Source organism: Hyperoodon ampullatus (assembly GCF_949752795.1).
Source record: "Hyperoodon ampullatus genome assembly, chromosome: 19".
In the NCBI taxonomy this organism is placed as follows: Eukaryota; Metazoa; Chordata; class Mammalia; order Artiodactyla; family Ziphiidae; genus Hyperoodon; species Hyperoodon ampullatus.
In genome coordinates, this window is record NC_136932.1 from 19,822,164 (window position 1) to 19,845,990 (window position 23,827).

At 57.2% G+C, this 23,827-nt stretch overlaps 1 protein-coding gene across 2 annotated transcripts in view; it reads right to left on the reverse strand.

The window, feature by feature from the left end:
* Positions 1-19,357, reverse strand: part of TTYH2 (tweety family member 2) — a gene marked incomplete at both ends in the record, with an annotated part of 38,318 nt that extends 18,961 nt beyond the window's left edge. Inside the window, 4 exons of one of the 2 annotated variants that reach the window (XM_079726164.1) lie at positions 1,165-1,385; positions 6,169-6,280; positions 11,638-11,810; positions 19,229-19,357. In XM_079726164.1, coding sequence (XP_079582290.1) covers positions 1,165-1,385; positions 6,169-6,280; positions 11,638-11,810; positions 19,229-19,357 — 635 coding nt within the window. Of the gene's footprint in view, positions 1-1,164; positions 1,405-6,163; positions 6,281-11,637; positions 11,811-19,228 lie in introns of both variants that reach the window. The other variant, XM_079726163.1, reaches the window with a different exon arrangement.
* Positions 19,358-23,827: the final 4,470 nt, after the last annotated feature.

Consider the following 23,827-nt stretch of genomic DNA (forward strand, 5'->3'; position numbering starts at 1 on the left):
GGATGGGCGGGAGGGGAGGAACAAGGAGCGCTGTCCAGGGCCAGGGGGGACTCATGAGCTCCCCTTGGTCGGGGCCCGGCCATCTCCTACCCCAGGGAAGAGAGAGCCCTGGGTGGGGAGGTCTCTGGCCAGAGGCCACCAGAAGCATTTTCTCTGGGTCAGTTCAGCCTGGGATGGGGCTTTCTCATAAAGGGGAAATGAATCCAGAGTAAACTGTGCAACGTTGTGGTAAAGACTCTGACCTTTGCTAATGGCTTGAAGGGGAGGCAACAAATTGGGGGGGTGGGGTGGAAGGGGCATCCAAAGAGCAGATACTTGCTCTTCGGGGCTCCTGTGCCCATTGCTCCCCAGCACTGCCTCCGTGCCAGGCGCCCTGCCCTGGGTGCGCAAGGACGTGTATGCCATGAGTGGGTGTCACCCTTCGGCTGGGAGCCCCCCAAAGCCGGGACTGCCTCCTCCTTTCTTGGTTGTCCCCAGATTGACCTTCACCAGACCGTGTGCGTGGAGGGAGGGCAGCCGGTCCCTGGTCAGCTGGCCTGTATCCAGTGCCTGCACCTGGGATGGGCTTTGGGTGATGGAGAGGCAGGGGAGACGTAAATGAAATCCCAAAGGCTCGATGACACAGGTGTGAACCTGCATACCTGATATGGCAAAGGTGGGGTGGCGCCCCGCAGACCACATCACTCAGGCAGGAGGCACCTCTGAGCTTGCTAAGCAGCTGCCATCGGGGGGAGGCAAAGAGGCTGCCATCTCCCCGACCCCCTGCACCTCTGTGGCTGAGAATGCAGGTGCAGGGAACCCTGTCCCAGAAACCCGGGCAGGTGAGGAACCCATAAACCACCAGCACTTCATCCAGCGCCAGCCACAGAGGATGCTGGTCCCGGAGGAGCCCCCTGCTGTGTGCGGGGTGGGAGGCCAGGTCCACCCTCCTGCGCTGAGATCTCGGCACATCACTGCCCCTCCCTGGGGCTCAGCACCTGCCTGTACAAGCAGGCTGTACTACATGCCCACCGCTCGGCCCCCACCAGCTCTCATGTCCTAGGGATTTCAGTCATTAAGGCTTATTAAGACCTTCTGGTGGCACTTCCCAGCCCAAGCCCCAAGACGCTGGCTTGGATGAAGGAAGCTGGTGCAGCCCCATCACCCCTCCCCGGGGCCCCTCACCGGTAGTACTCCACGTAGCCGGTCTGGTTGGCCAGTTCGGTCAGCTCCTCGGTGACCTCTGTCCACACGGGCACCCCTGCCAACTGGACAATGATGTTGCCCGCCATCTGCTGCATGAACTTCAGCGTCTGGAGGTAATCTCCCCGAGTGGCAAAGATCTCACTGAGCCGGGCCAGGTGCTGCTCGAGGTCCACCTTCATCTTCTGGGTGGTTCCAGACACCTGGGGAGGGGCGGGGCTTCTGAGTCTGGCCTCGGGTGGGAGGAAGCCAGAGAGGTAAACCCTCTGCCTCAAACTCTGGAGGAGAAGAGCTTGGCCTTGAATGAGTGCCCCACGGGCGCCACCCCCAGCCCTGAAGAGTCATGAGGCTGCGGTCCAGACGGAGGATGGACAGCAGAGGCTCCCACTACCCGCCCAGCCCGTGGGTCCCTCCATCCAGGGGACGGGCTCAATCTGGTCCTAACCAGGACCTGGGCTCCAAGACATAGTGCTTTCCTAGAAAGACAGACCCAGATGGGGAAACAAACAAGAGAAGCCATTTTTCTTCCTTGAAGATTCTCTTCAAAGTTTAAACACCTTGGGTGATGAATTCTTTTGGGGGGTGAGGAATAAAATGTTTAAACTGAAGAGTCCCTCTGTTGCTACCTGACATTTTGTTCCCACAATAGGCTTTCTCAGCGTCTCACAAGAGAAAGGCTTTGTTGTAGAGCAAACGACAGCCCACAGCGTCCTGAACCCCCCGAGTGAGAGCAGAACAATGGAACTTTGAAATAATACAGGCAGACGGGATCCTGCCTCCGAGCAGCTGGGACACGTGACAGGAGGAGGAAATCGGCGCCTTCTCTGTGCTTGTTTCCCCCTCCGCCCCCCATGTTTGTCCTGCCTGGAGCCAAGCAGACCCTAAAGGAGGCATCTCTCTGCTCAGAAGTAGAGAGGGAAGGTCAATGGAGGTGACTCTCCTGGGCCTGCAAACAAGGACCACAAGAATTAGAAAGGTGCCTCTCGATAGCCCAGATGCAGGGTCCTGCCAGGGGATGGAGACCCAGCCTGGGAACCCCAAGCACCTCCCTGCCAAGCCCGTTCTGAGCCTGGGTGTCAGCACGAGGGGAAGAAGGGCTTCGTTGCTCTGAAACTGTCATGCTACACCAACAAGCACAACTGGTTGGAAGCGGGGAGTGCGTGCTACTCCTCCAGGCAGCCTTCAGCCCCCTCAGGTCTGGAAGGAAGAGGAAAATGACCCAGAATGGGAGTCCCCTGGCGGTCCAGTGGTTAGGACTCTGCGCTTTCACTGCCGAGGGCCATGGGTTCAATCCCTGGTCGGGGAACTAAGATCCCGCAAGCCTTGTGGTACTGCCAAAAAAAAAAAAAAAAGGACCCAGAAGAAGGTTTAGGAGCGTCCCATGGGGAGAGCTCTGCAGAGAGGTTATCAGACCTGACTCCTGGCAGCAAACGCTGTTTCTCCGCATTAGGGGGGACTTGACAGCAACTTTGGGGCCTTTCACATCTGCGCTAGGCTAGGAGTTCCTGGTTCCAGAAAAGAGAATGGCCCCCTTTGTTGCATTTTATTTCTTTCAGTGTCAGCGGCTTGTTCCTTTTCCCGGCTTGTTGCTGGTTCTTACAAGCTGGCTAAGGACTAAGAGATACCAAAGTGCAGAGATGCTGGGCATGTACAAATGAATTCAATAACTAAACCTCACCCTCATAAACGTGCCTTTTCAATTCAATAAGATCAACGGACAAAGGCTTTGCAGCCATTGATCCAAAGGCACTCTTAATAAATGTTAATATTGGGAGCAAGACCTGTAATGTGTGATATTTTCATATTCCTATATGATACCTAGCACACTTTAGATCACAGGGCCGTTAAAAATGCTCTCTAGGGGGCTTCCCTGGTGGCGCAGTGGTTGAGAATCTGCCTGCCAATGCAGGGGACACGGGTTCGAGCCCTGGTCTGGGGAGATCCCACATGCCGCGGAGCAAGTGGGCCTGTGAGCCACAACTACTGAGCCTGCGTGTCTGGAGCCTGTGCTCCGCAACAAGAGAGGCCGCGATAGTGAGAGGCCCGCGCACCGCGATGAAGAGTGGCCCCAGCTCGCCGTAACTAGAGAAAGCCCTCGCACAGAAACAAAGACCCAACACAGACAAAAATAAATTAAAAAAAAAAAAAGGGCTCTGTAAACTTTTCCTGTAAGACCACTTTTTTTCCCCTTCCATAGCTCTACATGTTTAACTTCTCTATTTCTTAAATTCCTCCTTGAAAAAAAAAAACAAAAGCCAGGCCCTCTCTTTCCTCCTGATGTCTTCCCATAGGAAACGAAACAAAATAGAAAAAAATAAAATCACAGCGCTGACCTACTTACACCCCCGTCTCCCCCACTCCACCTCCAGTCCTTAGAGGTTCGGCACAGAGCTCCCCATGGGGAGATGGGCATGGGAACACACAGAGGTGGATCAGGCTCTCCCACAGGGAAGAGAAACTCTTCAATCGGGAGGGCCAGCTCAGCTCCCCAGGCTAGGGTGGGGTTAGGGGCGAGCTAGCAGGTGGTAGAGGAAGCTGTTGCCCCAGAGGATGGAGCCGTGGTTCTCCAGCTGCGGCCCCTGGACCAGCAGCATCGGTGTTAGCAGCTGGGAACTCGTTATAAATGCAAATTCTCAGCCTGGTCCCAGACCTACAGAATTCGAAAGTCTGGGGTGGGCCCCCCCATCTGTGTTTATCAAGCCCCCCAGGGGATTCTGATGCAAGCTCAAGTTTGAAAATCTCTGAGACGGAGGAAGCTCCCTCTTAGAGAAGGAGCTAATGAGGTTTTCTAGACAGGCAGGGGATGAAGTGCCAGGAGATGAAGGGGTGGAGCCTTGGCAGACCGGGGGCAGGGCCCCCATCTCAGAGCCTTGAAGGGAAAGGCTAAGACCAGACCCCTGGGTCCCAGTACTTGCTCTAACACATACTAGCTCCCTACACTGGAGCAGCAACACGACCTCTCTGTGCCCAGTTCCTTCCCCAGGGCTGCCCACAGCCCTGATGCCAACGCAAAGGAGAACCCAGAGGAGCCTCAGTGGCCACCAGAACATGTGGCTCAAACTTGAGCCAGCTGAGCTCCCAGGGGCTGTAGAGCCCAAGGCCCTGGTTTTTTGTTTTTTTTTTTTTTTGCCGTTCGCGGGCCTCTCACTGTTGTGGTCTCTCCCCTTGCGGAGCACAGGCTCCGGACGCGCAGGCTCAGCGGCCATGGCTCACGGGCCCAGCCTGGGGGTCTCAGGCCCAGCTCATCTACGGGGGATAAGGACATGAAAAGCTTGAATCTTTCTATCAGGGCGGCTCTGGGACTTTCTTCCTCAGCCCTGGGGAGGCACGGGTCATTCCTTACAATGGTCACAAGTCAGCCAGTGAAGGTCATGGCTCTGGGGCTTCCCGGGGAAGGGATTCTCCTTCAGGGCCTGGCTCTTCCTCCAGTGGTTCTGTGCTGGTGGGTGGAGCCCCTTCCCCACCAGGGCAGAGCAGAGGGCGGGGGTCCCTAGGGAGTGAGCTCCCCCCAGGCCAGGTCGTACCCGGGCCCCAGCCAGTGCTGGTCAGGCGGCGTTCGGCCCCTCAGCTCCCCCATCCCAGCCGCCCCATCCTCGCCCCATTAGAGCTGCTCCAGCCCAGTGTCCAGACAGCTCTCAGTCCCCAGGGATGGGTCCCAGTGGACACAGGCGGTGGTTGGATGAGCTCAGCAGGAGAGCTGGGCCCCTGCTCTGGTGTGTGACCCTCGGCTCCCCAGAAGGACTCTCTCTGAGGCCAGAGCCACAGCACCCAGCACCCAGCCGTACCCCCAAGGAGCAGCACAGCTGTCTCTTTAAGGGAGTCCCTCCTGGGAGGAGCCGGGCTGGGGATTAAGGCCTGAGAGGAGCTTAAGGGAGAGGAGGGGCACTGAGGTTGAATCCTCCTCCTAAAGCGGCACCAGGATGAAGTCCACAGGCTCTGGTCGGGGCTGGATTGTGTGGCTGAGGCTGCCTGACGCAATTGCTCATTTGCTGAGGTCACCCCTCTACTGGGGAACTGGCCCAGAGGTGATGGGGGACAGGACTGGCATTTCTGAAAACTGCCCTGGAGCCTGGCTCCTAGGGCACCAGGGGCTGCTGGGAAATCAGCTGGAAAGAGCCAGTGCTTCCAGAGAGAAAGTGACAAGCACTGGGGGCCATGGGCTACCTTTTTTGAAGACCCTGACTCTCCCCGCCCTCGAGGCTCAGCAAGTGGACCTCTTCCCTGGGCGGAAACTCCTACCTCTCCTCTGGCCAGCCCAGCACATCCTTCACCCTTAGCCCCCAGCTGGAGTCACGGCGCCTGGAAACCAGAGCCCGGAGGACACCTTGCGGGGTTTGGGGCTCTTCACTTGTTTTTTTTTTTTTTTTTTTTTTTTTTTTTGTGGTGGTATGCGGGCCTCTCACTGTTGTGGCCTCTCCCGTCGTGGGGCACAGGCTCTGGATGCGCAGGCTCAGCGGCCATGTCTCACAGGCCCAGCCGCTCCGCGGCACGTGGGATCTTCCCGGACCGGGGCATGAACCCGTGTCCCCTGCATCGGCAGGCGGACTCTCAACCACTGCGCCACCAGGGAAGCCCCTCTTCACTTGTTTTTGAAGAGTGTTGACATCTCCTGGACGCCACCCACCATACTCTACACCCAGCACTGAACGTGAACACAGAAAACACCGCGGTGCCGACTTTCCACATTCAGGGGCCTCTTGAACAAATGGCACAGTGCTCAGCTCTGCTGAAGATGGACGGGCTTTGATCCCACAGCCGTCCTGCCCCCCAGGACCCCACAGCCTTTCTCCTTCAGTCCTCACTCCTACCCCTGCCCCCTATGCCCTCCGCCTCCCAGCCTGGGGAGCAGAAATCGCCGGCTGGCTCCTGGCGGGACCAACTGGCAGCCCCAAGGGGAGTCCGGCCCCCTTGGAGCCGAGCTGGCTGGTCTTTGACTGGGGCTCTCGTTCCCACCACGCTGACCTCACCGGCTGCCCGCGACCTTACCAGCACATCGATCCCAGAGAAGGTGTGGTTGGCATCGTCCAGGGCGTAGATCAGCTGGTACACCCCGTCGCTGGCCTCGCTGTTTCCATAGAAACCAACGCCCACCGCAGCACTAGGGGCAAGACCCCAAAGTTAGAGGTGACACCCAGAGGAGAAATTTTGTTAGTATACTATTTTTTAGCGCCGTTTTGACTTCACAATGAAACTGAATGGAAAGTAGAGCCATTTCCCATATACCCTGTGGCGCCTCACACGCCCAGACCGTCTCCCCAGCCATCAACAGCCCCCGCCAGAATGGGACAATTGTTACAACTGATGAACCTACATCATTCTCACCCAAAGTCCACAGTTTACATTAGGGTCACTCTTGGTGTCGTAATACAATCTTATGGGTTTGGCCAAATGTATCCGCCATTATAGTCTCATACAGAGTAATATCACTGCCCTTAAAATCCTCTGCGCTCTGCCCGTCCATCCCTCCCTCATCCCTAACCCCTGGCAACCACTGACCCTTTTACTGTCTCCATAGTTTTGCCTTTTCCAGAATGTCATATGGTTGGAATCCTACAGTATGTAGCCTTTTCAGACGGGCTTCTTTCACTTAGTAATATGTATTTAAGATTCCTCCATGTTTGTTCATAGCTTGAGAGCTCATTTTTCTTTTTTTAAGCGCTGAATAATATTCCATTGTTTGGATGAACACAATTTAGCCATTCACCTACTGAAGGGCTTCTCGGTTGCTTCTAGGTTTTGGCAATTATGATGAAAGCGCCTTTAAACATCCATGAGAGCTGGTTTTTGACTTTAGCCGAGGAACTCTTTCCTGGGGGTAGGGGAGACGGGGTGGTCTGGAGTTCTGGCAGGTGGGCTGGCCGGGGGAGGGAGGAAGGCTCTGGGGCAGCGGTCTCTGGCCTGGCCAACTAGCTCTGCAGCACATTTCATTCAGCCAACAAGAAAATACTCCTGTTCTCCAGTCCCGGGGCTCTGAAGGGTGGAAGATTGCTGGCCGGGCCCTAGGGATTTTGATGCTACACAGTAGGTCTGGGAGGGGCTCAGGAACTCGTACCTTTGCCAGCTCCCCAGGTGACTCTGACACACGTGGGCTTGGGGACCACTGAGGTCTCATGAAATCACACTCGCCTCTCCCAAACCCTCCAAGGGTTGGGGATGTCCACTCCATTCTCTATCCTTTCCCCTCCACTTCCTCACACCACCCATGAGGCATCTGTCCTACTGAAAAGTCCCGGCTTCTAGAAAGTCCCTTCTTAGGTTGAGTTAGGTTGAGCTGAAGCCTACCGCCTTAAATCACATACCTGCTGGCTCCTGGCTGTGCTCGGGGCCAGACTGGAATAAGCCTCTAATTCTGCAAGGCACCCTGTCAGACATCTGAATGGGGCTCCGTGTCACCCCTTTTCTGCTCTACGAGTCAGATGTGTCCTCCAGACCCTGGCCTGCATCATCCTCTGGTTCAACTCTCTCTAATCAGTCCATGTCGCCCTTAAACGTGGCGTGGCCTCTGAGTGAAGCACCCAAGCCCAGCTGGTCCCTCCAGCTCCGGACACAGGGGGCGAATGCCCTGGGGTCCTCCCTCCCTGTCACTGACCTTGTGGTCCATTAATATCCCTGGATTTCTCCCCAGGAACTGCCGCTAAGCCCAGGCGTTCCTTCTTCCTCTAGTGCCTTATTGCTTTTTGTTTTGTTTTAAATAAAAGCGGAACTTTAAATCCATCCCTGTGAAATTTCATCTAGTTGGTTTTAGTCCAACATTCCAGCCTGAACAAATCATCCGAAGTCTTGCCTCTGTCACCGATCATACTTTCTCTGACTCACACCACTGGGGGTCCTCTCAAGATTCATTAAACAGCCTCCTTGAGTTTTCATCCAAAACGCTGATTTTGTGGGGGGCGGGGGGTGGGGAAGATGAAGGCACATGTGCAAACGCTTACCCTTTTTCTTTAAACAGGGCAGGACCTGGGATGGAATCCCCTGGGAGACTCTTATAGAAACCTCCTCCCAGGGTGCCCTTGACCCCTAATTCCGTGTTTCTCAGAGAGTGGTCCATGGACCACAGGACAGAATCATCTGTTAAAAGCGTAGGTGGGGGGTGGGGGGCACACCGCACCCATGTGTTACCAGTATGGTCTGAGAATGTGCATTTTAAAACAAGGCTCCTATCTGCTTCACGTGTCTGACGCACGCACGCATGCACGCACCAGCTACAGTTTGGTGAACCCATGAGTAAATCAGTATTCTTTGCATTCAACCAGAATCGTTCAACCAGCTTTGAATCCACTTAACCGCACCACCACACAATCTGAAAATACAGCGTCCGCAGGGATACTGGGAGGACCTTGGTCAAGTGCAGAAATATTCATACATTAAATGTATTGTATTTCTCTGAGCTTCTCTTTAGTCACTTCATCTTTTAAATTTCAGTATGCTCTGAAAAATACCTTTCGTTTGCTCCTTGCGTTTCTAACTTTCTCTGCTAGTTCTCTGTGTCATGATCCAGTGTTTTCTGGGGACTCGGCCTCAAGCCAGTGCTCTCCCGTCCTTTTAAATCTCCCTTTCCCTGTTTTCAACAACGGAGGATTCTACTTTTGCGTCTTCTCATCGTCCATGGATTTATCGGAGATGATGGCTCAGGAGGGGCTGTGTAATTGCAGCCGGTCTGAGACAAGTCTGTGGTGCTGCCCCTCTCTGGTATAACAGCACCGCTCTCGTTCTCAAATGTTAAATCACTGTCCCCCCAAAGAGAGGAGCGCTGGGAGCTCTCCTCATATCCCTTTTGCCTTGCTCATTCTTTCTTCTACGAATTGAATCTCCCCTCTTCCCCGAGATCCTTGCTGTCAGAGCTCAGCAAGACCTCCGCCTCCTAGTCCCCCCAGCCTCACCTCGTATCCCTTCTCCTTATGCTTTTGTTGCCCCCCTGCCCCGCTTCTCTCCCTCAACTCACTCCAGCTGGGCTCCAATCTGAGCACGACTCCAGTGAAGGTAACGGTGGGCCTCCACTGCACTTAACTGCTCCTCCACCCACCCTGCTGCACCCCTACCCCAGCCCCCTCACCCGCCCCTCTGCTCCAGCCACACTGGCTTCTCTCAGTGCCTTAAAAGCTTTGTGCATCCCACTCCTGGGCATATACCCGGACAAAACTATAATTCAAAAAGATACATGCACCCCTATGCTCATAGCTGCACTATTCACAATAGTCAAGACACGGAAACAACCTAAATGTCCATCGACAGATGAACGGATAAAGAAGATGTGGTACATATATACAATGGAATATTACTCAGCCATAAAATAGAACAAAATAATGCCATCTGCAGCAACATGGATGGACCTAGAGATTATTATACTAACTGAAGTAAGTCAGACAGAGAAAGACAAATACCATATGATATCGCGAATATGTAGAATAATCTAAAATATGACAGAAATGAACTTATCTATGAAACAGAAATAGACTCACAAAGAACAGACTTGTGGTTGCCAAGGGGGAGGCGGGGTGGGGGAGGGATGGATTGGGGGTTTGGGGTTAGCAGATGCAAAGTATTATATACAGAATGGATAAACAACAAGGTCCAACTGTGTAGCACAGGGAACTCTATTCGATATCCCGGGATAAACCATAATGGAAAAGAATATGAAAAAGAATAACTGCATCACTTTGTTGTATGGCAGAAATTAATACGACATTGTATATCAACTATACTTCAATAACATAAATTAAAAAAAAAAGCTTTGCTCCCCCTCCCCCCCACCACAGGGCCTTTGCACACACTCCAATTCCCTCTGCATGGAAGTATCTCCTCCCAACTTGCCCCCACCTTTGCCTAGGTTCACGCCTTCTCATCCTGTCGGTCTTGGTGCCCTTGTCACCCAGTTAACACCCGACTCGAGTGGGCTATCCAACTTCACACCTATGCCTTGTCTCCAAAATTACCCTTTCATTCATAAGTACTCAAATCAAACAAGCATATGATCCTCTGTCTCTCCCAACAGACCAAGAGCTACAAGAAAGCATAACTGGTGGCTGTTTTTCTTATCGCCAGCTCCCTCGTGCCTGGCACAGGTAACCTGGAGAATTCTGAAGAAGGAGCTGTGCCACATACACTCCCGTTTTGAGTTCTCCTTAAGTGGCAGGTAATGATTACTTATTGGAATTGACCCTCCAAAGTCATCCTTACTGTTCCAAAGTATTCTTCTGTCATTTGCAGTATTTTTTTTCAGAAAAATCTGAGTTCATAGGAGAGAGGGCTGCCTGCGTAGCAAGCACTGCTGGTTTCTTTGGCCGTCTCCATCCTGTCTCTCCCTGCCCGCCCTGCACACCTTACTCTCAGGAGGAGGCTGTTTAATACCAGGTACTTTGCAGGAGGCTCTTTTCTGCTGGGAGTCATATTTGTCTTTGAACTTGTGACCATGGCTCAACCCCTCTCCTTTAAGTTTATGATTTAAGCCCCGGCCACATGTCTCACCCAGCCCTGGTTCTCTTCCACGTGTTTGGTGCTATGTCACCCCTGCAAAGCCGCTTTAAGTTCTTGCCTATCTTTTGGCTTAGATGCCCTGACACTGCAGGCAGGACGGGACCTTGAACGTGATCTAATGGAGAAGAAAGCCCTGGGCATGAGGTGAGCCGCTAGGGATGAGCCCCATCTGCCTCTTGTCCTGCTGCCAAGACAGTGCTGTGGGTTCTTGGATACAATGGACAATTAGCCATGAGGCATTCCACCCCTTGAGCAGGACCACCCCCCGGAGCGTTTCAGGAGGAACTGAGGCTTTTGGAAAAACCTCTGTAGATATAAAGACAAGAAAAATACAACTGGTGAACACAAGGCCCGCGTGTGTGTGTACACTGCCTGGGCAGCGTGGCTCTGACACACAGTTAGAAAGCCTCACTTCACCATCCGAAGCAAAGAAGACCCAGCTGATGGCGCTAAGAGCTATTGATCTTGTGAGAAGATGGCACTGATCTGGACTGGAGTCAGACTTTGATCGCAGAGCCCGGGCGGCCACTGGGAGGGGACAGGACGCAGAGAGCAGAGATGTCACCGGTCAACTGCTCAGGGAGCTCGCCGCCAGGCTGGAGAGGCCCACCCCGGGGCAGGGGCTAGGGAGGCTCGGGAGCCTTCCCTTGCCATCCAGGACATCTGATTCCCACTGTTTGGCGAGAAAAGGCACAGCTTTCACCCTGGAGTCAGGCCCTCCCATCCAGGTACCCGGAGCTCAGGCAGGAGAACGTGGCCAGACAGCTGAGGAGCCACTTGGGGTTTGCTGGTGGCGGGGTGGAGTGGTGCGGGAAGTGGAGGGCGAGGAAGGGGTGTCCTGGTCATCAGGCTGACCACTGGGGATACCCAGATGGTCAGGCCCACTTTTCTTCCGCTGTGTCCGCCTTGCAGCCTCACACGGAGACCCTCCGACTCCCCACCCGAGCGCGCACGCCGGGCCCGGCGCAGAGGGACACTCACCAGCAGACGAGCCCAGCCACCACGACCGTCCAGGTGATGCAGCAGGGGTGGCGACGCTTGGTCTGCACCGCGCTGTTCTGCAGGGAGCAGCACACGCACACCAGGTAAGCCGCGAGGAAGATGAGGTTGAGGCCCAGCCCGACGGCGGCCACCAGCCCCAGGAACAGCAGCGACTGAGGAGGGAGAGGCCAGGGGTCAGCACTCGGTCCCGTGGGTGGCAGGGGTGTTGGGAAGCGCCCTGCCCTCGGGCTGGGCGGGGAGTGGGGGGCAGAGGAGCTTAGGTGTGGGTGGGGAAGGACACGAGACGAGAGGTGGAAGGAGGAACGGCTCAAGCCTGGCCCCCAGGTCCGGGGCTTACACAGCTGGATGCAGGTGCGGACCAGGCCTTGTCTGATGGATGCTCTGAGCTGCTCAAGAGACAAGGCAGGAATCATCCCCGGACAGTGAGGTCTGTGGGCAGTGCTCTGTGTGTCTGAGGGAGACAAGGAGACGGACGTCCGTGGGATCAGAGCATCCAAGGCCTCCTGGAGGACACGGGGCTGGGCGGGGTGTCTCAGAAGCTGAGTGGAGCCTGTCGCAGGGCGGGGAAGGGATGCCCTGGCGGATGTGCCCCACAGAGCCTTGTTCCAGGTATTGGGGTACATCCTCAACCAGAGGCCAACTCTGCGCTGGGGGAGGGGGGAGACGTCAGGAGATGCACCTGGGGTGTCCCTCTCATGACATCTTGAAAGGGACGGCAACCCCCCAGATGCCAATTGTGGCAGCAAAGCCCAGAATTCTGAAGGGGGGAGGAAATGCCGTCTCAGGCCCGCTGAGCAACTCAGGGTCCTACAGAAGGAGCCGCTGTCTGTCAGGAGGCCCAGAGCCCCCCACTCCTTGCCTTCCAATCTCTTGATTCAGCCAGATGGACACCAGATGGCACCAGGACTGGTGGCCGCCAGCCAGGGCTGGACCTGGCTCTAAGTCAGGCTCCTGAGCTGACAGCCTCGCCCTGCTGCCCACGTGCCCTGAGTCGTTCCCAGCCCAGAACCCCCAGTGCTCCAGTCTGGGCTGTCGGGGCAGGGTGATCAGCAGAGTTGGGGGGACACTGGGGCCCTTCTGGGCTAAGGGGGAGACAAGACTCAGGCAGGAGCATGCTGCCTCTGAACACAGAGGCTGGGGTCTGCAGTCCCGAGCCCCGGGGTCTTGGACGGGGGTGGGCAGAGCCTCACAGGGGAGAGGGTATCTGCTGAGGCCGCTCAGTCGCTCGGGCCTGTGAGGGCTTGGGCCGGCCTGCAGACCCCTGACTTGACCTGCTCTGCTGGTCACCTGGACCGACAGGTTTCTGAGCCTCACGGACAAATGGCCAAAGCAGTGGGGACAGCCCAGAAGAGGACAGGAGAGATGGCTCAGGGTGGATGTGACGAAGTGTGGCTTTCACCTCCACCTGGGATAAATATGTCTTAGGTACTGCCAGGAACTTGCTCCCCGACCCCGGACTCAGCAGCATGGGTGGTAAGCCCTCCTCCTCCAGGTAGCTGGGAAGGCCCAGTGGACCTGACCACACCCCCTACAGAAGTCCTCCTGGGTGGCAGGCGCTGGGGCTCCCGGGCCAGGGCCACTGGGCCTGTCCCATGGACTGTGCCAGGAGGCTGGCCTGGTGAGATGGTGGAAGAAGCTGCCACTAGTCGGCCCCCAGCCCATGCCCCTCACTGGAGGCCCTGTAACCCCAGGCCAAGGGGAAGAAGGCAAGGATGGGGGTTTAGAGCCTTGCTATTCAAAGTGAAGTTCACCAACCCTGGGGCATTGACATCTTCTGAAATGCAGAACACACCTTCTCAAGCCCCACCCTGGACCCAGTGAATCAGAACTGCACCAAGAGAGGATCCCAAAAGATCTGTATCTCATTGAAGCTGGGGAAACACTGATTAGTGTCAACGGACTTTCTCAAACTGTTTATAGTAGCTTAACCTTTTCTTCAGACTCGCTTAGCACAGCGCTGATATACATAGCGCCTCTGACTGAGGGGTGGACGTAAATGCCAAGCTTTGTCCTGGCCACCCCTTCGCAGGCCTGAGGCCCCTCTGCTAAAGCCCAGGACCCCCTTCACAAGTTGCAAACCACTGTGCAGTGTGCATATACCCCAAGAGCCAGCAACCCTACTCCTGTATATTCACCTGGCAGAAAGGAGGGCTCACGTCCCCCACAAGACACATGCAAAAATGTCCACAGCAGCCTAACACTGCGGTAATAGCCAAACACCAGAAACAACTGAAATGTCCACCAACAAGAGATCAGATAGATAACAGGGACTGGAGCCACACGATGGAATACGACGCAGTTATGAAAAGTAAACTGCGGCGACAGCCAGTGATGTGGGAGAATCTCACAGATGTAATGGTGGAGGAAACAAGCCAGATGACACAGCAGAGACTGTGTGGTTTAACTGACGTAAGATGCAAAATCAGAGAAACTCATCTGTAGTGACAGAGGTCTGAATAGTAGCTACCTTTGGGAGGGAATCAAGTGGGATGGAGCCTCCTGGGGGGTCAGGAATCCACTTTGTCTGGGATGGTGTCTCACACACACACACACACACACACACACACGTATTGAGGTGTACACTTAGGAATGTGCACTTCCCTGTAAGTTAATCCTAATTAAAAAGAAAGTAACAAAAGCCTGGATAAACCTTTTGTATAGATTAGAGACTGGTTAACAGCCAGACTTCCTCTCAGCTACCCTGGACAGCCTCACCCTCAATCTCCCCGCAAACAGGAAAACCCACTGACTCTGTCATGGGTCCTCATCCACCAAGGAAGGACCTCCAGGAAGTAATCTCGACTTGGGTTGGTGCCGTTTCAATATCTCCAAACCACAGCCCATCCCCACCCCCGAGCCCCTGCCCTGGCTCCCTCGTTTCACGCCTCACAGCCACTCCTGACTCCTGGCCTCCTGCAAGCCCCATCTCGTGTGCAGGGCCCTGGGATTCCGAGGCCGGGGGGGGCGGGGGCGCTCCCCAAGCTGGGCATCTGGCCTCAGTTCGATTACCCTTGGTGCAGCCCAGCCCCGGGGAGGCCCTGTCTGGGAAACCCAAATGTGGAGGCCCTTTTGTTAGCAGTTCCCCTCCAGAACTTTCCTCAGGCGCTGGGAGCACGAGGGCAGGGGCAGAGGTTAGGGTTAGGGAAGGAGCAGTTGGAGGGGGGAGGGAAGAGGAGCCTGAAGAGCCACCTCCCACGGCCACCTTGGTGTCACCGGCCAGCGGCCAACGGGCAATTATTTTCCGGCTGCTAATTAACACTGCGGGTCCCCGTGTGTCTGGGTGCGGGGAGGGTGTTACAGGGAGGACCTCCCGTCCAGAGGAAGCCAGGAGCTCTGCTCACACGGCCTCCTGCTCCGACAGCGCCGAGAAAGGAGCGTTCCAGGGCAGCTCCTGCGGCCACCGCCTCCCCGCCCCCGCGTCAGGGCTCGGGCCTCTCCCTCGTCGCAGTGACTCCTATTAGTTCTGGTTTGTCACTTTGCGATGAGAAACCAGAGCACAAACCCAGGACCCTGACCGACTGGCATTCTGGGAACGCCGAGGCTGCAGCTGCACCGCGAGGGGCTCCTGCACTGGGGCGGGGGAGTGGGCAACGGCCCGAATGTCCCTCGCCCCGAGACCCCAGGAGACAGTGAGCCAGCCGAGGGGCGAGGCCAGGGAGAGAGGAGCTGGAGGGAGAGGCAGTGACTGGATAAGGGTGCAGTCCCTCCACCCCTGGGGGCAGGGCGCAGGGCACAGCGTGACTCAGGGCTCAGACTGGGTGAAGGGGGCTTCCTCTTCCCAAGCTCGGCTCCCCTCAAATCCTGCCGGCGGGCCTCCCCGCCTGGCCTTTCCTCCTGAGGACTGCGCCGCAAGTTGGGGGAGCCCTGTAGTTCTGGGTCTAGCCCCTCCTCCGGCCTAAGGACACACACTTGGGACTCTCTGGGGAGTCTGTGAGCGGAACCACCTAACGTCAACACACGGAAATCCGTGCCTCCGTGTAAAAAATTAAGAGTGTCTCCTCTACTTCCTCACGCGCGTCCCAAGAGAACGGCTGGGCTACGGACGCGGGGCAAGGAAAGACACAGGGAGCGCACAGGAGGCTCCTGCACATCCGCACGCAGAAGCAGCAGTCAAGCTTGGCGCAGCACTCTGGAGCCTCCAGGCCTCTCAGGGACAGCACCTCCTCGGTGTCTGGCCTCCCACCTCTCCGGGGAGGTGGCTGCATGCCGACGGTGGCAACTGAAGGAGGAAACTGAAGTGGCTTGTTCTGGGAGTCACTGCTGGGGGCAGTGCCAGGGGCCCTTCCTGTTGTCCCCAACTCTGTCCAATGGGCACCTGGCCAGCTGGGGCTTCCTCCTCGTCAAGCAGGGCTTGTGGCAACTTAGGAAGTGCCGGGCGCTGGCCACATGCTTTACACCCACTAACGGATCGGGTCCCTTTAGTAGCCCTTTGAAGCAGGGATCCGCTCCATCTCCACTCCTTCTCCCCGGGCAGAGGTCAGCAGACTCAGGCTGAGAGGTCTGGGCTGCTTCCTCGGATGGGGCTGGGGGCCCAGCGGGGCCGGGGCACCCTCCTCCACCTGGGGCTCGCCTCACCTGCCTCTGCAGACAGACCGGGCACGACCTCCCCAAGAGCCTGGTGGATGCAGCCCAGGTAGCCTGAGCGAGGACTCAGGGTCAAGTCCACTGGCAGGGAGGGATGGAAGGACAGCCATCAGGGGGCTTCCATGGCTCCCCAAGACCCCAGAAAGTGACTGGGAGCTCTGCTTCCTCAAGGAAGCTCTGGGAACTGACTTTGCTCAGGATGTCCCAGTCACCAGGCGACCTGCTTTTCACTCCTAGACCTCCTTGCCTTCCAGATCCCCTGCACGGCTCGTCCCCGCCCCAGAGCTTTCCAGGACGCACTGCCTGTTCCCAGTTCCATTTAACCTTTGTGTACGTACACACACACACACACACACACACACACACACACACACACACAGTACTACAGGACGGTACTGTTCATTTGGACATTTGGGGCATGAGCTGAAGCCCCCTCTGCATGAGTCTTTCAGTCCTTCCTGATCAGTGACTGTAGACACAGATCTTCCATCTGTGTTCTCCATGGGTTATTGTACGTGGACACGTTTCTGAACCTCAAGGTCAGTCTGCGTAATGATTTGCGTCACTGGGTCCTATCACGTGCTATGGGACCCTCTATGTACTAAGCATGTTTCAAGGGACATCTCATCTAATACTTGCAGAGGAGGAAAGTGAGGCTCAGAGAGGTACAGACACCTGCCATGGTCACACAGTAAGTGACAAAACTGGGATTCCAACGCAGATAGCTGGATGGCACAGCCCCCATCCCATCTACTCAGCTGCTGTAGCGCTGAGCCTAGAAGGCCTTGGCTGCCTTGGTTATCACGTGACAGCCCCCACCCCCCGCCCCGCACTGGGCTTCTCCCCAGGCAAGTTTGCTGAGTACTGAGATGACTGACAGCAGAAGGTGACCAATCCAGGGTGTTAACTGACGTGGTGCCCTGACTCGGGCGGTGACCGCCGCTCAGGAGGAAGGGGACGAAGATGGGGACGTCCAGGAGAGACCCACGGTCAGACAACAGGGGAACTTACCAAAATAGGAGCTACCTTAAATAAATACCCAGAGCCAGACTTCCCATCCAGGCTCACCAGACTCATCTCTCACTCAAAGCCCTCAGGTGGCCTAAGCAGGGCATGGAGGGTAGGGGTGGGGCTGGGTGTTGGGTGGCCGGGGAGCAGCGGCCCTGGGGATGCCAGCACAGTGTGCCAGGGTCTGAACCCGGGGAGGAGAGGGGCAGGGGCTGTGAGTGGGTCCCTCTGGCTCATCTGCCACCTCTCCAGGGGACCAAGGCGGGTGGCCCAGGCTCAGGCCCTGCCAACCACAGCTGCTGGCCAGATGGGAGCTGTCTCTGGCGGGGGGGGGGGGGGGGTGCCCTACCGCCCCTCCCCACACACCAAGGTCTTCTCCACCCAGGCCGAGAGTTTACTTTTCCTCCAGGGGAAAGGAGAAAGCTGTGGTTGGAGACCCCAGGGGCAGGATCTGGGGCGCAGGGTTTGGGACACATGGACGTGGGGTCGGACACACACACACACACACACACACACACACACACACACACAGAGTACGCAAGCAACACAGCTGTCTCTGAAATCATATCCGCCTCTTTTCATGCATTCATTGGGAGCGGAAGATTCCCTAGAGCTCTCCCCAGGTGGTTACATTCTCAGGGAACTGCCTTCCCCAGGCAGGGCTTGGGGAGAGGGAGGCCAGACTGACAGGGAAGGAAGCGAACTCGGGAAGCCAGACCTGGCGACGGATCCCTGCCTAAGAGCAGGAAGGGGTCCTGATTCTCTCCTCCTTCTGGAAGGGCAGGCACCATCTGCCTGGGGCCCGAGGGTGACGGGGACACTAGGGGTTATTATTAGACTCCCTGTCACTGGCGCCCTGCACACCCTACTGGATCAGGATCCCGGCGCCCTGCAGGAGAGAGTCCTGGCAGGGGAGAGGTGAACAGCCGACTTCCTGCTCAGCCTCCCTGGAGGTCCCGCTCTGCCCTGACTGGCCTCACACCGGGAGACTGCGGAGAGCCTGACACGCAGGCAGAGGCCGCGGGGGGTCAAAGTCCTGAACAAATGGGCCCCATCTTGAACTTCCCAGCCCCGGAATCTTAGACCCAACAGAAAACTACTCAGCCTGGCCACAGGGGCTGGAGTGGGCTGGGCCACACCTGAGAAGGCTGGGAGATTCTGCAGTTCTGTCTGGGCGGGGAAGCCTGGGGAGCACCCCTTCTCCCCAGGGGTGCAGAAACCGCGGAGGCCAGCAGAGCAGGGCAAGGCGAGAATTGCAGGGATGAGGCGAGTGGCTGTCCAAGCCGCTAAGATCCCAGAAATCCAGGGCCTAGAAGGTGTGTCTGTACAGAGAAGGAGGGTGCGCTGGTGTGAGATGGGGCTGATGGGGGCCACCTTCCTTCCCCCAAATATCCACACGTAGTTGAGGGTCCACACCCCTCTCCCCCAGCTCTGTCGCCTTCCAGGAGGGGCCCAAGTAGAGGTGCTGGCAGCGGCTTCCACGCTGCAAGCAGGGGCTGGGGAGGAGGGCTGCTGCGGAGATGAACTGGGAGACTCCGGTCAGTTTCTGCCCAAACTTCTCCCAGAGAGAGCGCGTCTTGTAACCGCAGAAGGAGGAAAACGGCGGGGCCCTCCTCAGCATCTCCGCAGCTGGCGCGGCGGAATCACCGGGTACGGCACAAATGCCCCTACGCCGCGCGGCGCTGCCCTCCCCCTCGGCGCTCAGCCTCCCCGCCCCCCCGCAGGCAGCCTCTGTGCCCTTCCCCCCCGTGTCCCTCGGCCGGCTTAACTCCCATCTTTCCAGTTGTCCCAGCCCATGAAGTTCCCAGACCGGAGGGCCGTGGGCCAAGGACTCGCGGGGAAAGGGGAGAAGGGGCGAAGAGGCTGCGGGGAGAGTGGGGGGCGGGGTCTGGACGCCTGTGGAGAGCGGCGGGCTGGGAGGGCGGAAGGGGTGGCGCGGAGACTTGGGGCGCCGGGTCGGGGGGCGGCGCGGACTCACCTCCTGGTAACTCTCATCGCGGGGCCTGAAGGTGCTGTCCACCGGCTGCAGGCGCAAGCCGACGTGCGGGACGCTGTGCAGCCACACCACCCACCAGGGCGCGATATACTCCACGCGCGCCGCCAGCATGGCTCTGCCGGAGTGCGCCCGCCCGCTGAGGCCGCCGCCCGCAGCCCACCGCCGGGCCCGGGACGCGCGCCCGCCCGCCCCGCCCAAGGCCCCGCCCCGGGCCCACCCCGACCCCGCCTCGCCCTGGACTAGGCCCCGCCCCCCGAGCGCGCGCGCCCTCCCTGCCTCGTGCTCCCCCTCCGGGTGCAAGGGGTCACACCGAAGAGCCTGAAGCGTGTTTTTGGCCTGGAATCTGTCCTGGCCCCACGGGCGAAAGAGGTGGAAGGAGAAGTGGAAACAGCCCCCAGAAGGCTTCTGAATCTGTCTCTGAACAGCACTGTCTAGGTCCCCGGGCTTCTGGTCACTTATCATCAAAGCAAGCATTGCAGAGGGTCTGAGTGCCGCGGGCAGTCATGGCGTGAGAGGCGAGGCCGGCCGTTCCTAGCGCTCTTAGAGGGTAGAGAACTGACAGATTGGGGAAGGAAGGGACCCAGTCCTGGGTCACTAGTTCCGTATTCACTCTCAACTGTGATTGAGCATTCACTCTGTAAGCCACGTGGGTTCAAAGACATGGTCCTGCCCCGGGGGCGCCCAGCCCGTCTGCCCAATTAACGGGTGCCGCCTGGAAAGCCCCGGGCGGGGATTAAGAGAAGCAGCCGATTCTTACCAGCCGGCGGGACGGGGCGGGACGGGGCGGGACGGGGCGGGACGGGGAGGGCCCCCTGGGGAGAGACCCTGGAATTGTCCTGAGGGGAGGGGAGGGAGCACCGGGGGCGCCGGGAAGGGCCGGACATCCCAGGGAGACGCCAGAACCGTCGAGAACACAAGTTTACTGAGCGCCTACTACGTGCCAGGCACTGTTCTGTCCGTGAACAAAAGCGGATGGAAGCTCTGGCTGGGAGGGGATCGCAGTTTAGCGGCAGGCGGTAGCAGTATCCACGTGAAGACGGACAGCGTGCTAGGTTAGCGATGTTCTGGAGAAAAGCAGAGCAGGGTCAGGATGCGGGGGATGCGGTGGGGGCAGCCCCGGATCCGACAGAGCCACGCGGAAGGACGTGCGGTCCTGCGACCCAAACCGCGTGTCGTGACTGCGGGACGCGCGGGGCGGGAAGGAGGGGGAAGGCTTGGGACAAGGTCCAGGGCAGGGTAAAGGGCCGCCTGAGGTCGGTGAGGTGGGTGTGGGGCAGTTAAGGGGTCCTGAAGGGATCAGGCTTGAGTTGCAGACAGTCTGAGAGGTGGTAGCGAGGTGGGTAGAGACACCGGTGAGAACAGAGACCCAGGAGAGGCTTCTAGGTTTCTGGCTTGGGGAACGGGGTGGATGCGGGTGAAACTCCACCAAACACACGTGGCTGCTAGAGAGGGAGAGACCACACACGCCCCTTCCCCTATCAGAGATCCAGGGCTGGGAGATGGAGTCCTGTTCTGTGGTCGAGACCTCTCTCTCCTCCGGGAGGTCGCGGTCCGGGTCAAGGTTCCCTGAGCCTGACTGCGGCCGTCCATCTGCGCAGGCCCAAAGCTGAGGCACAGAAGCTGGAGAGCACCGTTCCTGTCATTGGGGTTTCCTTTCATTAATTCAACAAATTTTGATTGAGCACCTTCTCTGTTCTAGGGAATACAGTGATGAGAAAAACACACGTTCCTGCCTGCATGGGAAGTTTGATAGGTGAGGGGAGGCAGCCTTTATCCCACTCAGTGATTAACTACAACCCCAGCCCCGCCCAGCACCCCCCCCAAAGTGCTTTCAAGAGCCCGGTATCGGTGTGTATCGGTGTGTGAATCGGGACAGAGTCTTGGTGGGGTGGGGGACATTTCCTGAAAAATGACACGTGAGGTGAGAGCTGAAGGATGAGGAGTTAACCCCCAGCGTCCTGGGGGACAGTGGATTCGGAGCAGGGGGACAGTACACTGTGAGGTCAGGGACCACGGTCCGCAGGGGACGGAGTGGAATCAGTAAATGCAAAGCCCGCAGTGAGGGGAGCGACAAGAAGGAGAGACTGGTACACTGCACCGACAGAAACAGACCAGTGGCAGGCTGCCAGGGGCTGGGGTGCAAGAGGGAACTTTGGGGTGGTGGGAATATTCTCTCTGGATTGCAGGGTTGGTTACACAACTGTATACATTTGTCAAAGTACAGAGAACTGCATACCAAGAAGGGTGAATTTCACTGTAAATTACACCTCAGCCTTACTTAAAAAGAAATATATATATATATAAAATTTATATATATATACTTTTTTAGTTCTCCAACTAGGGATCGAACCCGGCCCCTGGCAGTGAAAGCTCTGAGTCCTAACCACTGGACTGCCAGGGAATTTCCCAAAATAAAGGTATTTTTAAAAAGAGAAAGAAGTTGTCAAGGTGGGCCCGGGCCAGACCACACATGGCCCCTGGTCAGGGTCTTGGTCTCGGACCGGCCGTGCTGGTAGCTGAGGAAGACGGACCTGAAGCGGCACTGATAACCTGCATGATCACGCAGCCCCCGTGCAGCCCCGGACCTCTGGGATAGGCACTGCCTGGTACCACAGACACGTGCCCCCCCCCCCACCCTTTGTCAACAGCTCTGGCTGCAGCTGCTGAGCCCTGCCACAATGACCCGGAAGTTAGGAGGATTTGGCATTCCTCTAGGAAGATTAGTCACTACTGCAAACTGCAAGTGCCTCAGGGGAGAAGGGAGGGCGAGGGCATGGAGTGTACCCTGAGCATCGACTTCGCTGGAGCCGGGGCTGGGCCCAGAGACAGAACGGGTCGAGACGCTGACTGCACAAGCCCACCCTCAGGGCCATCACCGCAGCCTCGGGGTACAGCCTGGAACACACAAACCTGCTGGGCCGGTCTGCATCCAGCTAGACAGTGACCTTTCTAGCTGCTTCCCCCCGAGGCCTGCTGACCTAGACGGGACGCCAGAGAAGCGGAAGAGAAACGTGAGACCTCCCAGGGCCTCGTTAAGGGGGTCGAACAGCCCTCTTGCCTACGCAGCTCCCCATTCATCTGGCGTGGCGGGAAGCATTTCACCCAGGCTGACCGGCTGACCTCAGAGAGGCAGTGTCGGCCGTGGGCACCAGAGAGCTTGAACACATACCAATGCATCAAACCAACTTACGCAGAATCTCTGGAATCAGACCTGGCCTCAGCGAACTTAAAAGTGCCCTGAATGACTCTCAGGCACAGGCCGGGGCTGAGAACCACAGCATGAAAGGATGCCTTCTCTAGACAAATGCCTGCGGGATTTGTATCCTAGGAACTGGGGTTGGTCTCTGCAAAATGTGCTGGGACAAAGGGAGCCCAAATGGTAAACCCGCCCTCTTCCTGGGAAGCTGGACCAATGAAAGGGCGGGCAAGACTGGAAGCCGCTGAAGGCGCCCCATCTGGGTCTGTCAACAACCACTGAGCGCCCAAAGACCCTTGTGCCGGAGGAAACAAAACCCGAACTCCTCAGGACTAGATTGATAAAGGACCTCACGTGCCTCGAATTCTTACAGAAAAAAGCCTACGAACCATCTCAGACACTTGGCTACTTGGGCGTAGATCTCAGTGTAAACCACGGCCAGACCTTCCCGGGCTGCCAGCGCTCATCTGCCGTAGTTTGGTGCCACCTCGTGGTGCACCCGCACATCCGTGCCAAGAAAGACCCTAATCTCGATCGTAGCTCACTGGGCTCTGAAACCACTGCAATGGGTACGTGCCATAACCTGCTGGGAACTGAGTGCTGGAAAAAGCACCCTGGCGACCCTCACTCAGCTGCCTGAGACTGGTCCTCGGGCTGGGGAATACTTCCTGGCCAAAGGGTAATGAGCCCACAGAACCTGTGTGGGAAGTTCCCTTATTTCAAGCTCAATGAATTACTTTCCCTGCTTAAAAATGTGTGCCTCCTAAAACACTTGGCCCTCCATACTGCTCTCTGTGGGGAAGGGATGGGGGTCCTTCCATGAGGCAGGAGGGGTGCATGTAAGCGAACTGCCCTGCCACTGTGCAGACACTCGCTGGCCACAGGGGACCAAGGCCCACTGCTGAAAGCGATTTTGCCTTCTAAGTATTGCCCTATCTGTGTTTGACTGTTTCCTGTTTGGAGTCCTCCCCGGGATTGGTAACTGGCGCAGGGGAAGCTAAGGTAGTTTCTCAAGATAATTCAAGTCAGCAAGTAGTAGAAGCAGGACTGAATCCCCAAGGAGCCAGGCCTGGCTGGGAGTTGGGATTCGGGCCTTCACGCACCTGTCTGAGCAGCGTGTCCTATCCTCACACCCACCACTGCACTGCCTCAAGGTCCGGGGTCAGATCTCTGGCTCCTCCCTTTAATAGTCAACTGGATTTCAGACTGGTCTTTGGGTTTCAGGGGCTCCTTTCGCTGGGCTAACATCCACTCATCTCCATGCTTAGCTCATAGGCTCCTTCTCACAGCCCCTCATCTAAACTGTCCTCTCATCTGCGTTCATCTCACGGCACCAAGTACCACTCCCGAGCTCCACTTAACCTTGAGTAGCACTTAGGAAACAC